Here is a 13442-nt window from a genome sequence, read left to right as displayed (position 1 = left end):
TCTGTAGGATTAACATAAGAGCTATATGACCTTAAACATGTCCAAAAAACACTTTTTTTCTCCTCGAATAAAAAAAAGAAATGTCATTTTTAACATGTTATATCTTTGTATAATTCATAATTGACTTCTCCCACTTATTGCACATGTTCATGTTGTGGACAACAACTGTAAAATGTTAGATCTCTAGTCAGAAGCCTTATGAAACTATTAACAGATGTGTATGTAAAAGGTCCAATCGGCATAAATGTGCCAAATTTTGACACATGTTGGAAAACCTGTTTATTTAAATTATATGACTAATTAACCATAAAAAAACACACTTCTATGTTTAAATTTACACAAATTTTCATTCAAGAACCTTTTTTTTTTTTCCAATATTTCTAATTGTGAAGCGTGAACGTCCTCTCTGTGCATAACCACTAGGTTCTCCTCTCCCCTAACGCCTTACGCAGGTAAATAAACCCTATATTTTGAGCCCGCCCCTAAACTTCCGATATATCGTCACAAAGCTTATCTTATTGGCTAACAAAATATGTCAATCAATGCTCGATCGGTCATAATATTGTGGAAAACCAGCTGAACAAATCTATGTGACCCATGCAAATGGGGAGGGCCTTTTTTTTTTTAAGTAGAGGAATTTTCCAAAGCATTGTGGGTAGTCAAAATGGAAGTTACCGCCTATGTATGGAGTAAATATGTAAGTGAATACATCCACGCAACGTAGATGATCTTAAATGGCATGTCATTTTTATCAAGTATCCTTGTGGAGATGGATTATGTTTGCATCCATATGTTTTTACTATTTTATGGGAGGGGGAAAAAACAACATTTGGTGAATTATTACGATGCTTGAGTTTATTTTTTGGGTAAATATAACTGAATTTTACTTTTCTGTGGAGTGTTATAGACAGAATTAGCCTATTTTTGCCATTTTCTGAAGTTTTTCCTGATCGCAGAGCAGGAATTAAGGTAAAATTTAATATTTGTGAATTCTGAGTTGATTACGAATGATTAAGTATTGGCTTTTTTAGTGTATGATTGGCTTACATTTGAGTTGATGTCATTTTCCTTAGGAGGTATACCTAAAGAGGTATAATATGCTGGGTTTCACATAAAAACGTACCGATATCTGGCAGTGGAAGTTAAGGTGTTAAACACCATTTTTTATTATTGTCAAATACTACTGTAGCATGACTGCTGGTGTAAAACGCATCTTCCTTTAAACAGTTAGTCTACATACACCTCATCTCTTTATTCTTCCCAGCAATATTAAAAAAAACACCCTTAAGGAAACTCCGCCTCAGTAAATCCTAAAGGAGAAAAAAAAAACATAGAAAATATGCTTTGGGAAAACGTTTGGGGGATTTAAATGAAACTGTTCTTTTTACTTAGTCTCCTCTCTAAATTGATTTCCACTTTGCAGGAAAACATTATCCTGGAAGCAGATTGGAATCTGTCCCAGAGTGAGCACAACAGAAGATGGATTAAAATTAAACTTCTCATCCCCTGAGTGCCTTCCCATCTGTATTTTTAAAGAAACATCTCACACCTTCTGATGCCTAGTTTGTGTATTATGGAAGCAGAGAAAAATCGATAGAGTCTTTAAGCTAACTTCCTAAGCTCAATGATGTGAACATGTGTTTTACTCTTAAATGATAAAATCGCTTTCTGAGTGAGTTTGAACATCAGAAACTAATGATAAGTTTACCAATTCTCTGATATATTAAAGTAAGTAAATACCAATCATTTCTACAGATCGCCCAATTGTTTAAAAATTTGATGAAAAAAAAAAAAAAAAAAAACCCTGAGCAAAGCATAAGGTGAAGATAGTGGCAGCATCATTATGTGGGAGATGCTGCAAAAGACTTGAAACTTAGCGGGTTCACAAGAAAAAACATATTTAGTGACAAAATGGCTTAGGTAAAATGGATTAAATCAGAGACTGTATAAATGCTCAGATGGATGGGAAGACATTTTAGTCCAGATGTGAAAGGCTGTTATAGAAAACAGCAGGGCTTCAAGCAAAAAGGTCGCGGTATTGACGCAATAGGGCTGAGTCAATACTGCTCATATTTTCTTTAGATAAAAAAATAAACGTGCATTCAACAATACACTTATGCCCCATTTCTTGTCGGTTTGTGATAAAATCTGGCCGCAAAGTGATGAAAAAATAAAAGTACAAAATCTCAAAGGGTGCATCCTAGATGAATGAAGAAGAAGGGCAGACATAAGTACATCAAAATGAAAAGAAAATGCATTGTTCTCTACTCTGAGGGAATGTAATTATATGCTGCTGTATGGTAACTATTAACATAATAATCTGGGAATCTGTCCCAGCTGCTGCCTCTCTCTGATGTATTTCATAAAGCCCTTTAGCCTTATCAATATTTCCGCAGCCAGTTAGTTTTTTCTTTCCTCTCCAACCATTTCACATTTAACAGCCACACTCCATTAGCAAATGTACATTTTGCTACAGGGCATGGTTTTCTTCCTCTGTTTTGCTTCTTTTTTTTTTTTTTTTGGCAAAGCCATTTAATTTCTTCCTTTCCCCTTTAGGCTTGGACACCAAGTGCTCTTTAAACAAATGAAATAAGCCGATATTTGTGAAAAATAGGAAGTTTAAGTGCGTGTGTTTGAGAGGCTTGAGGCGACCTTACAGAGGCTTTTTCGGCTAATGAAAAAAAAAAAGCTATCAAAAGCCGTTATTACTGCTCTCCTCGCTTTCTTGTTGCAGAATACTGTCCCTGGCTTTTTTTTATTGTTTCCTCACCTGCTTAAAACAGTGAGGACAGTAGATCATGGAGGTAAAAGTGAATACGTCTTATGGAAACTTATAGAGTCGTCAAGTGAAAAAGAGGGGTTATTAAAGCGTGCCTTGCTGATTGGAAAAATAAAAACGAAATAAGCCGATCAAGCAAAATGCTCAGTGACACCATAGCAGAGAAGTTAATTTAAAAGTTTATGTACTAGTACAGCTACAGAGGGTGAGGACTTGACTCCCAACATAGACAAAAAAAATAAAAGTCAAAATGATGTAAAAAAAAAAAAAAACTACAAACTTAGACCATATATAACATTGTTAGAACGTGCAAAGCTGATCTACAAAGCAATGCAATTTTAATTGCATGTGTAAAACAAGCAAACAGTGAGTGCAAACCATTTTCTGTGCGCCTTCATGAAAATGCAGATCTTATGCTAAAAACCCAACCATGCAAATGTATTAATATGCAAAAGAATCTAAACTCGTATTTGATGTTATTGCGGCTACAAAACCGCCATTGGTACAATGAGAGATGGTGGAGAAAAACCCTCGTGAAGAGCCTGGAACACCGTCCTAAAACTCCCTCGTGATCAAGAAACCAAAATACTTGAACTCCAATTGAAGCAGATCCTCTCCTCCAACCTTTATATCGAATGCTTTAAATCTAACATTCGCTGGTTTCATTGTTTTCTTTTATTTTTGGTTTGTAGCACTTTGAGTGATCAAAAATATGTATTACTATCATTAACTTCTATGCCATAGATTATCTTTTGACAACTGCTGTCAAACTGCCAGTGACGCACATAATCTAATTTAACTGGGGTGAAACAAACAAGTTATATTCTCTGCGTACACCATGTTGGTTGATCATCCACTTTTTTTCCAAGTTTAATGCTACTTATTCTGGTCCTTTGAAGAAAAGGACCAATACAGTTGCTTCATTAAAGTAAGTAACAGCATTGGAGCAACATTTAAAAACAGTCGCCATATAATAATCCTCTTTTTCTTTTATCCAGAAGAAAAATTATTCTTTCTGCTGATAAAATTATCTAACAATTTGGTCAAACATGTAATAATAGTTCTAATAAAGCTGCTTTTTTATTTCTTATGTTGAGTTAAGCAAAAAAGCAGCCTGTGAAAGCTTTAAACCCTTTCAATCAAACTCTTAACTCTTTAAAGTGTTAAACAGAAACTACAAAAACCTGATGGTTCAGTGTTGGTTAGCTGACTTTTCTCTTTGGCTAGACGACTTTAGTTTAAAAGCAGTTACCTTATGGCGTTGTCACACCTTGACGGTTTAGCCAGCTTATGCCAACATCCAGGAATCTTGTGAAATGCTGGCATACGGTAAACTTTCTATGTATTTTTTCACTTTTTGTCATATAAATACAATATTCATAACAAGTACAAAACGTATATCTGACAGGCTAACTTATGCATAACGCACGGCAGCGTAATGCCTATGAAATGTCACGAGCCAGTGTCCTGAGGGGTGCAGCAATGCGCCCGGAGACGCCCGGCCTGCAGAAAAAGCGCAAGAAGAAGATCTCTCTAAACTCCACATCCATAGTATTAACCTAGCTGCTGTTTACCACCCTCCGAAAAAAGAAAAAGAAAGAAAGGTTTTCAATCGCAGCCAATTCAGCATCATGTCTGCTAGGAATTTTGTTGGTTGTGGGCTTGAACGCACGGAGAATCCCTCAAACTAACCTTCACGCTAAACCTATTGTACGGATGATACAGGTGCGATAGCTAGACACTACGACTTATGAGTAACTTACAATTAACGTGTGTTAACGATCACATCGTTTATCTGCAACTTATGGCCCACGTATGAGAAAAAGCTGGCATGTCCAGTGCCAGCGTGTTTCAGAGAGCCCATAAATCATACAAAACTTACCCTTAACTTATCCAACTTACGCCAGCGTTTTTTGCCTAATTTTTTCAACGTCGGCATACACTGGCTAAATCATCAAGGTGTGACAGCGCCATTAACAAGCGACACAGGTAGTTATTTTTGTGGGGAGTTTTTGTCAAATAAAAATATTTCCAAATGGCTTATTTTGTCATATCTGTCCACGAGGAAAAGCATAGTACCATTCTTTGAGCCATCTCACCAGCGCTGTGCAGCAACAGGTGGGGGATGGTTGTTAGTCTATTATGTGTACTGGTCAGTTATGTTTTTACGAGGTATGAAATACTGTTTAGGCAGCAAATGTTCTTAAAGCACAACAGTGTGCTTTACAATCCCATCATAAAAACCTTATACAAGCCAAATGTACATTTTATACCTGTGTTATATTTAGTAGATAAAGTTTAGAGATTTTTTATTTGCCTTTTTTTTTTTTTTTTTTTTTTTTTTCCCCCCCCAAGAGGGGTAAGTGTATTATTTAGTGCTTCTCTGGTCCTAAAACCGAGCTGGAGGCAGGATACCTTAACGCCTAAAGCCCATAAAGCAGTATGCTCAATTTATGAGTGCTTAGAGGATATCTGCCAAATATCTCTAAAGAAATCTGAGTTGACTCTAGGGTCAAAAAAAGACAGTAAATTAATAAGTGAAACTACTATGAGTGTCTTTTTAGCTTATAAATCAGCTGACTGGTCCTGATGGCAAAGTATGGTCATTGTTAGCTGTTTTTTCCATTATATCTTTTAAAAGGGAAACATGAATTGGCGTCAATCACTGATAAATAATGCAGAGGGCAATATTATCTAGTTTTCTCTGTAATTCTGATGATGCCAGTCATTAACTGTGAGAGGGCAAACTGTGCTTGCAAATGGCCATGTCCTCGTAGCTTTGCAGTTCTCTTTCCGCTTTCAGACGACGCACTAACCATGGCTCAGTGAGATCTTCAAACCTTTGGATGTTGTTTTGAAACCAAACTCTGTTTTAAACCTCTCTCTTTGATCCGGCTTGGTAAAACAATCCAAAGGTTTGGCTTGAAAGCAATAAAAGTTTTACAAGGTAGAGAATCCATAAATCACACAGTCTATGGTTCAACTCCTGGCTTCCTTAAGCAAAAAAATAGCCCTGAAGGCAGTTAAACCCACGTATATCTCTAGAGTTGTAGGCTTCCATGCTATTTTCAAGTGCTTTAATAATGCAGCTTGTTTTTTAAAAGGCCATTTCAGCAGCCAAAACCATAAAATAAACCCATGAGAGTAATCAATATATCATTGAGTCATGGATCCTATTCCTCTAATGCACCCCAACACAATACACTCAAACAAAAACCAAGAGACTAAGATATACAAGGAACAAAAACATGAACAAACCATTGATGAGGGTTTATGTATGGTACATTAGCTTTACAGCCAGAATCCAACACAACTACATACAATATCCATACACTAACAATAGTTCAGCGCTTATAAGCCTCCATCTGAGCTGAGCACCGAACAAAGGCGCCGTTCAGCTAAAGAGACAATCGGTAACCTCCAACCGGCGGAAAAAGCAGCACAAACAGGCACACATACATCCGTGCACCTTCAATGACATCTTTTCTGCGGCACATTAGCTATTGTGCTGTAATTAATGGGAGAGTCGTGGCGTTCAGAAAGCCAGACTTTCCTCAGCAGACTAAGAGCTGTACACCACAACAATGGCTTAATGAGTAAACACAACGTGCCTCTCATGAATAAATTATTTGTGCCTCACAATTAATTTTCCCTATTGAAGTTTGGAAGGGGGGGAAGGGGGGCTCTTGGTCTTCATAAATCAAAACAGGAAAGGATAAGGGAGAAAAAAAAGCATGGTGGCAACTTTGTGTATTTTAGTGTGTTTTTATCGTTTGTGAGGGTTTATCTGTGTTTTTATGTGCCTGTGCTCAGTTGAGCTTTTATGAATCTGTATAACTTCCTGGTTTATTGTGCTATGAAGGAGTTGGTTTTGTGAGTATTTTTTATGCTTTATGCTTATGTTGAGGCTGTGTGGAAATATGTGGCTGAAAGGAAACTCACTGAGAGGAGCTTCCAGGCAATCGGCCGAACTTGTCGCGGGATTCCAGACCAGCTTAATTTCCGGAGTTCGTCTGCAAGACAAGAAAAACACGATTTTTTCATTTGAATAAGAAAGAAAACCAAAACAAGAAATGCTCTTTATAACACAGCATATATAATGTATAAACATCTAGGATCTAATAAAGTTGTAGGAGAATAAATGGAAAAGATGAAGGAAAAAAAATAATGTAAAGGTTAAAAGAATTTATTATCTATTTAAGTGGTAAAGTGAGACGATCATGAATGGAAATTAAAGAGAGTCACGGGATATGTGGTCCTTTTGAAACAGATATGAGGAAATATGTTATCTACCAGTTTAGAAATGGTATTTCACAAAAAAAAGAACAAGTCATTTAGGTGTTTCAACATTTTCAAAGCAGATATTATTCAGATAAATTGGCAATCAGAGGATATCTCATATGCCAAAAATAACAAAGGAAAGCTTTGTTGGATGGAATTCTTAAGAGGGGAAACTGAACTGAGATCAACTCTGCAGGTTCACATCCGGGATGCACAGTAACATAATTCTAAAGGTTTTTCTTTTTTCTTTCTTAAAACTTCAATATCAATGTGTTTTTTCAGCTCTCTACTTCAAGTGCAAAAGTTGTGTTAAATAATTAAGGCGGTATTAGGGGTTGCACAACACCAGGAAACATGTCATTGGGATAATACAGCAGAATGTTGACGGTATTGATTTAATAACTAAACTTTTACTTAATCTCTTCTTTCTTTCTCATCATGCTCAAACCCCTCTTTGTAAGCTTTATCAATTAATGCACTAAAAATAAACACATGTGCCTAACAGTATGAACCAAAGCTAAACCTGCATATGGAACATTTTAACTATTAAAATCCTGCCAGATATTGCATCTAAGTGATTGTAATACAGCACACATTGATATTCTGGTATGATGCGGTCCTAGGTGGTACAAAAAGAGCAGGATTCTCAGTTTGAACTGCAGGCTGTTCTCTCCTCTCCCTATCGTAATATCCCCACTACTGTTTCTGAGCTTTAGAATTTGGGTCATTAAATTCTTCATCTATAAACGAAACCTCTTCAGAGCAGCATTCAGTTACTAGTTTAGACACTGGTGAGGCGTTTATGGAATGGATAAAAAAAATATTTTTATTTCCAATAATCTCTGTAGCTTTTAAGGCTGTGAAGGAGTGAGAGAGAGCAACACTTTGAACAGATAACAGTAAGGCTTAATGTAAAGAAAAGCTGCTTGATCTTTGTTTTGTGTTTCAACCTCTGTCAGCAAAAAATACCCAGTACAGAAATGTTAGCAGCCTTTTTTAAATCTAAGTTGAGCATATTTTTCTACAGAACACATGCTAACATGTGCTAGCAATAGTCAGGCTAAGTATGTTTATCAGTAGTGTATGCCGCTTGAAACTTAAGTTTAGAGAATGAGTTAAGTTACACTTTGTCTTGAAGTCTAACTTAACTTGAAGTATAACCCTACCCCCTGAACCAACTTTTAAAAAAGGGTACCAAAGTGGGCCTTGCCAGGAGACCTGGTTGGGTGTGGCGATGAGCAGAAGGGGTTTAACAAGGAAGGTAACAGTGAATGTGATATGAGTAATGCTGACTAAAGCAGTTGGTGATGCTCAATTCAGGTTTTCTAAAACCTGATATTTTTGCTGTAGTCTATTATACTACTAATTAAACATGATCACTATCAGACATCAACCTGACCCTCACAAAAGGAGAATGAGTGTCACTAGAAAGCTTTGTTTAAAAAAAAAAAAATTATCATCACATTGGATATTAAATATCTTCAGCTTCCCAGTTCCAAGCAAAATCCAACTCAGCAAACATTGAAGTTCGATTTAGAGTTGTACCATTTCAACCGATAGAAAAATTAAATGCGGTGGTCACATCGTCATTCCATAGAGGGCACCACAGCTTTAAAAAACAAATGGAAAAATTTGAATAGTGGCCTTAAAATAGCACCCTTTTTTTGTTTAGGTACAAAAAAAATATTTATGGGTTATTTTCTCTTTAAATATTTAAAAAACTATCAGACTCATGGCACATCAGTTGTTGCATGAGTTTGCCTTGGTTTCTTATCTCGCCAATTATTGCCGGATGGATAAAAAAAAAAGAATAATAAAATAGGCAGATTGTTTTCACAAAGTTTTGTTCAGGTGTTCTTCAGGTGTAGATGATTTTAAAATAAAATTAAGATATTAGTATTTAGTAAAAATGCATGGTGGTAAGACTAATGTGTGGCAAAATATCTTTTTTAAACAAAATAATATATATCAGCATAATTTTTCAATGCTACATATGTTTATACACTGTGGGGTTTGACCTCAATTATAAGTTCTGAAATCAGCTTTAAAAACAGCTTCATCCAAGTGGATCACATTTCTCTTACCCTGATAGCAAGTTGGCAACTACCCCTATCCTCAATTTCCAAACTTCTGTTCCCATCTGTCTTTTTGGCACTAAAAATATGATGGGTTAGAAGTGGACTATTAACTACTTTTTCCCCAGGCTGGGTGGAAGACCTGCAGGCTATAATGTAAAATGAATCTGATGGAGAGCTGCAAATTGAACTTTTAAATTGGTGGAGAGTAATCCCCTTTGGGCTCATGAGGACCTAGGAAAATATGGCTTAATGCAAGGTTTCAGCCAGCCCATACACCTCCGCTCAAACACACACCGTGGCCGTAAAGGATATGGGAGTATGGGGATCAGCAGTGATTGAAGGAAAAAGTACTTTGCCCAGAGTGTTTTAAGAATCGCGTGTCTTCTATTTCACCCCGTTTTCATATAAAATGAACATCAGAGAACTGCTACTGAAAGCAATTTGTCCATAAAGATCCTTTCTCAGGACAGAAAAATATCTTTGCACAAAAGCTTTTGTCTGTAGAAGTGCTTTTGGGCATACTTTTGGTTAATCTGGAGGATTACACATAAAGGAGCAAGAGGAAATAGATCAAAATCGTTTGGGTTTCACTTCACAACAGAACTCACAACCCCTGTTCAATAAAGTTAAGGTGCAAAGATGAGGATGGGATAGTAAGACTCCATGTGCTTTCAGAAAGGTCTGCAGCACATTAGGGAAGAGTTGGAGGGAACTTTAAAGCAGGGTTAGGTTATAAAATGTTATCTGTAGCTTTGAACATTTCATCGAGCAACAGAAATGTACCCAGACCCGCTCTTTGACCTAAACTGATGGAAAAACAAGAGATTAATCAGAAGTTTAGGGACGCGTGCCGACTCTGGAGAGCTGCAGAGATCCACTGCTGGGATGAGTGAATCTGTCGATAGGACAGCCAATAGTCATCCACTCCACAAATTTGGCCTTTACGGAACAACGGCAAGAAGAAATTCATTTAAAGAAAAAAAAAAAACTTAAAAGTTTAGTTTGACCCAGCCGTTAATGGGGAGAGAGCGACAGTTCTCTGGTCAAATGAGACTGAATTGTAACTGCAAAGAAGGAAAGGCAAATTTGTCTTCACAGAGGGAGCAGCATCATGATGGATGGATGCTCCCTTCACCAGGTCAGAGATAAAGAATGAGAGAGCTGCATCCCGGCCACCGCTTTAAGCCGAGTGTCCTGAGAGTTTAGTGTATCCAAAACAGACTAGATGCATTCTGGCAGTATATCATGAAGGCAAGAGGGTTCCTATATGAGCTTGTGCTAACACTGAATCGTTTATTATTCACCGACAGGCCTCCCTCTGCATTCAAACCTTTATTATTCAACAAGACAAGCTGCCAGGGCAAAACTGAGACAACCATGAAAAAAAAAGGAATGAAATCTCTTTGCTTGTGATTGCACAGCTAACAATTTAGCAGCATTCTTGGAGCGATGGCGGAGGGCAAACTGATTTACTAGGAAATTAATTGCAGCTGCCTGAAAACACTTTTCAGAGTTCAAATACAAAAAAATAAAAATCTGAAATGCAGGTAATGAATAAGCCAAATTCCTTCTCACCTCTTATTCAAGGCAGTGCCTGGAAATTGATACGGCCTTCGCGCAGAGTGAACAGTATTGATTAGCGCTGCCAAATGACTCTGCCTTGCCTGTTCTTCAAGGCAAATGCAATGTAGGGCCAGTGACAGATAACATAATAGGAAATAGCAATGGGCTAACTCCATTGGCTAAATTGAGTGAAACACATTAGAGCTTGTTCACCTGATGAGGGCGGCTATTTATTCACTATAGTTCCTGCACATCTTCCACTTAAAATTTCTACCTTACCTTGTCCCCCGCTGGCTTTAATTATATAGAAATCCAATACAGTGATCTAGTGCACAGCATGGCTGTGTTAGTTCAGAGGAGTCAGTGCTCCACAGTGTGGGAAGGTTTCGATTATCTCAAGGCTACCTTTGCAGCAGCAGTATTTGGAAAAAAAAGAAAATAAAAATATTGAGGAAAAGCGGCGTTAGACAGGAAAGAAACCCTGAACGCTTTCAAATTGCCTTCTTTTTGTTCCACTTTAGCTTTTGACATCTTAAAAGGGTTTGCAAGTAAAAGCAGAGAATGGGGTTTTTGTTTTAAAAGCTTCGATTTTAGATAAACTGCTACATGTATGTTTTTCTCTCTGGATTTGTAGCTTCACTGACATGTAGACATTTTAAGAGGTTATTTTTCCCCCTTAAGAGACTTCTTTTGAATTAATAAACTTAAACTCCCTTTATTTGGTTAATATGTGTTGCAGTGCTAAACATACATGAATGCATCATAGCAGCATCATGGTGTGCTGATGCTTTTCCAACAGGGAAAGAAGGAGCTGGTAAAGACTAAATTAGCTGTTTTGCAGATTCCAGAACTGCCATCTTATTTGCATGTCTTCCCCCCTTTTCATTTCCTGTTTCCTGTCTGAATGCTGTAGAGAGAAGTTCATAGAGCCACAAGATCTTCTAAAGAAAACTTAGTCTAAAAACTTCCTAAATAGTAATAGATTTTGCAACCTGTATAACTCACAACTGCATCCACTTTTAACTGGACCAAAGTTTTGAAGACGACTTTAAAGTCACCGTGTGCAAACTCCCCCTCCTACTTCCCCCAACACCTCATCAAAGATCCCTCCTCTCTTTCCTTATACCCTTTGAACCTTCATTTGTACTGTCAGACAAAGAAATGAGTTCATGAATCTTGGTGGCTTGGGCTTAATTAAACTGCATTATATTTCACCTACCTAACATTAATCTCACCAAAAGAGGCAAAGCGAGGAGAAGAGGTATAGAGGTAATAGATGGCCACTGCTCTTTACATCCTGAATGTAGAAACCACTCAGGGAGGCTACATACATGATTGGGAGAATTTAACTAGCAGCACCTGAGCAGCAGCAAAAAAAAGGTCTAATCCTGCTCACTGATGTCTTCCAAACTCTCCCCAGCAGATCCAGATCACTGCAGAGTCAGCCAAACATAAGATCTGCTTCCTTACAGGCCGACAGCTCGGCTGTCTGAGCGGTGATGCAACCTACTGCTGTATTACTAGATTGGAAAACTGTATTCAAACTATAAGCTTTTCTAATTTCACCCTATTAATCTAGTGCTCTGTTACGAGAATGGTTGTAGGGGCAGTCTGCTAGAGGATATTCAGAATATAAACACCTGTTGACAAAAAAACTAAACTGCCTACCGCTGTTAATCATTAGATGCTTAATAGCTCATAAAATGAGGTAATGACCACATTATAGTGGATGTCATTATCTAATAATCAAACCAAAGTAGACTTAGTGTAGAAACCCAACTCAATAGATAATAGCTTTTTCTGACCTCTATTTACCTTCAACTTTCATTAGCTTAGAAAACTCGTCTACTTTCCTGCTACAGGGTGTCAGTCAGGTTGAGGTATGAACTTTGACTGGACCACTGCTACATTTTAATAACGTTTTTTATGAACTAAAGCAGTTTGGATCTACAATGGAAAAAATCTAAAACTACATAAGTCATTTTTTTCTTAAAATAAGTGCATTTGTTATTAGATTGAGGAGGTAAAGAGACATTTTGCCAACGAAACAAGACAATTTATATTAAAATAAGAAAACACAATTGCATTGCCTTATTTCAAGTGTTTAATAGTAAAAATGCTCACTACATTGAGAAACTATCTCATTTACCTACTCAAATTAAGGATAAATACACTTAATTTAAGAAAATTTTACTTACTTCTAGATACAGGGTCTATACAGGAATGAATAACTCTAATTTAATAATTTTTAATGCTCTTTTAATGCTTTTAGAAGAAATTTTAATGCCACCAACAGGTACCCGTAAACAGGCTGCAGCCATGCCCCGAATTCCTCGTTTTCCAACCACTTTTGTTGAATTTGGCATTGTTCCCCATTCACTAGCTTTTTCTCTGACTCAAGCTTCTTTTCCGAACATACGTCTTTGTGGTCAACTGGAAGCAGTTCCATGCAAATATATCATGATATAATATGTCTGACGAAATAGTTTTTATAAAAATGTTTTGTTTTGTTTTTTTTAAGAAAGAATTTTAAATGCCGCAATAAACACATTTAATGAATTTTAATGCCTATTAAGTCCTTAAAGCTGCAGTCTGTAACATTAAGAGAGCAGACTTCGACTGAAAATTTGAAGAAAAACAGGTTTCACGCCACTCCCCCACCCTCTCTGCTTCACTCATGCCCCACCTCCAAGCTCCACCCCTCTCACAGCATCTGCGCGGCTACCGCATGCGACCAGAAG

General features: G+C 37.2%; 1 protein-coding gene across 1 annotated transcript in view; it reads right to left on the bottom strand.

The window, feature by feature from the left end:
- tbc1d22a (TBC1 domain family member 22A) overlaps window positions 1-13442 on the bottom strand; it is a gene marked incomplete at its 3' end in the record, with an annotated part of 48915 nt that overhangs the window by 13709 nt on the left and 21764 nt on the right. Inside the window, exon 6 of the mRNA XM_015397389.1 lies at window positions 6722-6792. Within this exon, the coding sequence (XP_015252875.1) occupies window positions 6722-6792 (71 nt within the window). The remainder of the gene's footprint in view (window positions 1-6721; window positions 6793-13442) is intronic.

This window comes from Cyprinodon variegatus, unplaced genomic scaffold, assembly GCF_000732505.1.
Source record: "Cyprinodon variegatus isolate N-32 unplaced genomic scaffold, C_variegatus-1.0 Scaffold28, whole genome shotgun sequence".
Lineage (NCBI taxonomy): Eukaryota > Metazoa > Chordata > Actinopteri > Cyprinodontiformes > Cyprinodontidae > Cyprinodon > Cyprinodon variegatus.
Note: the sequence above shows the minus strand (reverse complement) of the source record. Positions and strands in the feature narration are given on the sequence as shown.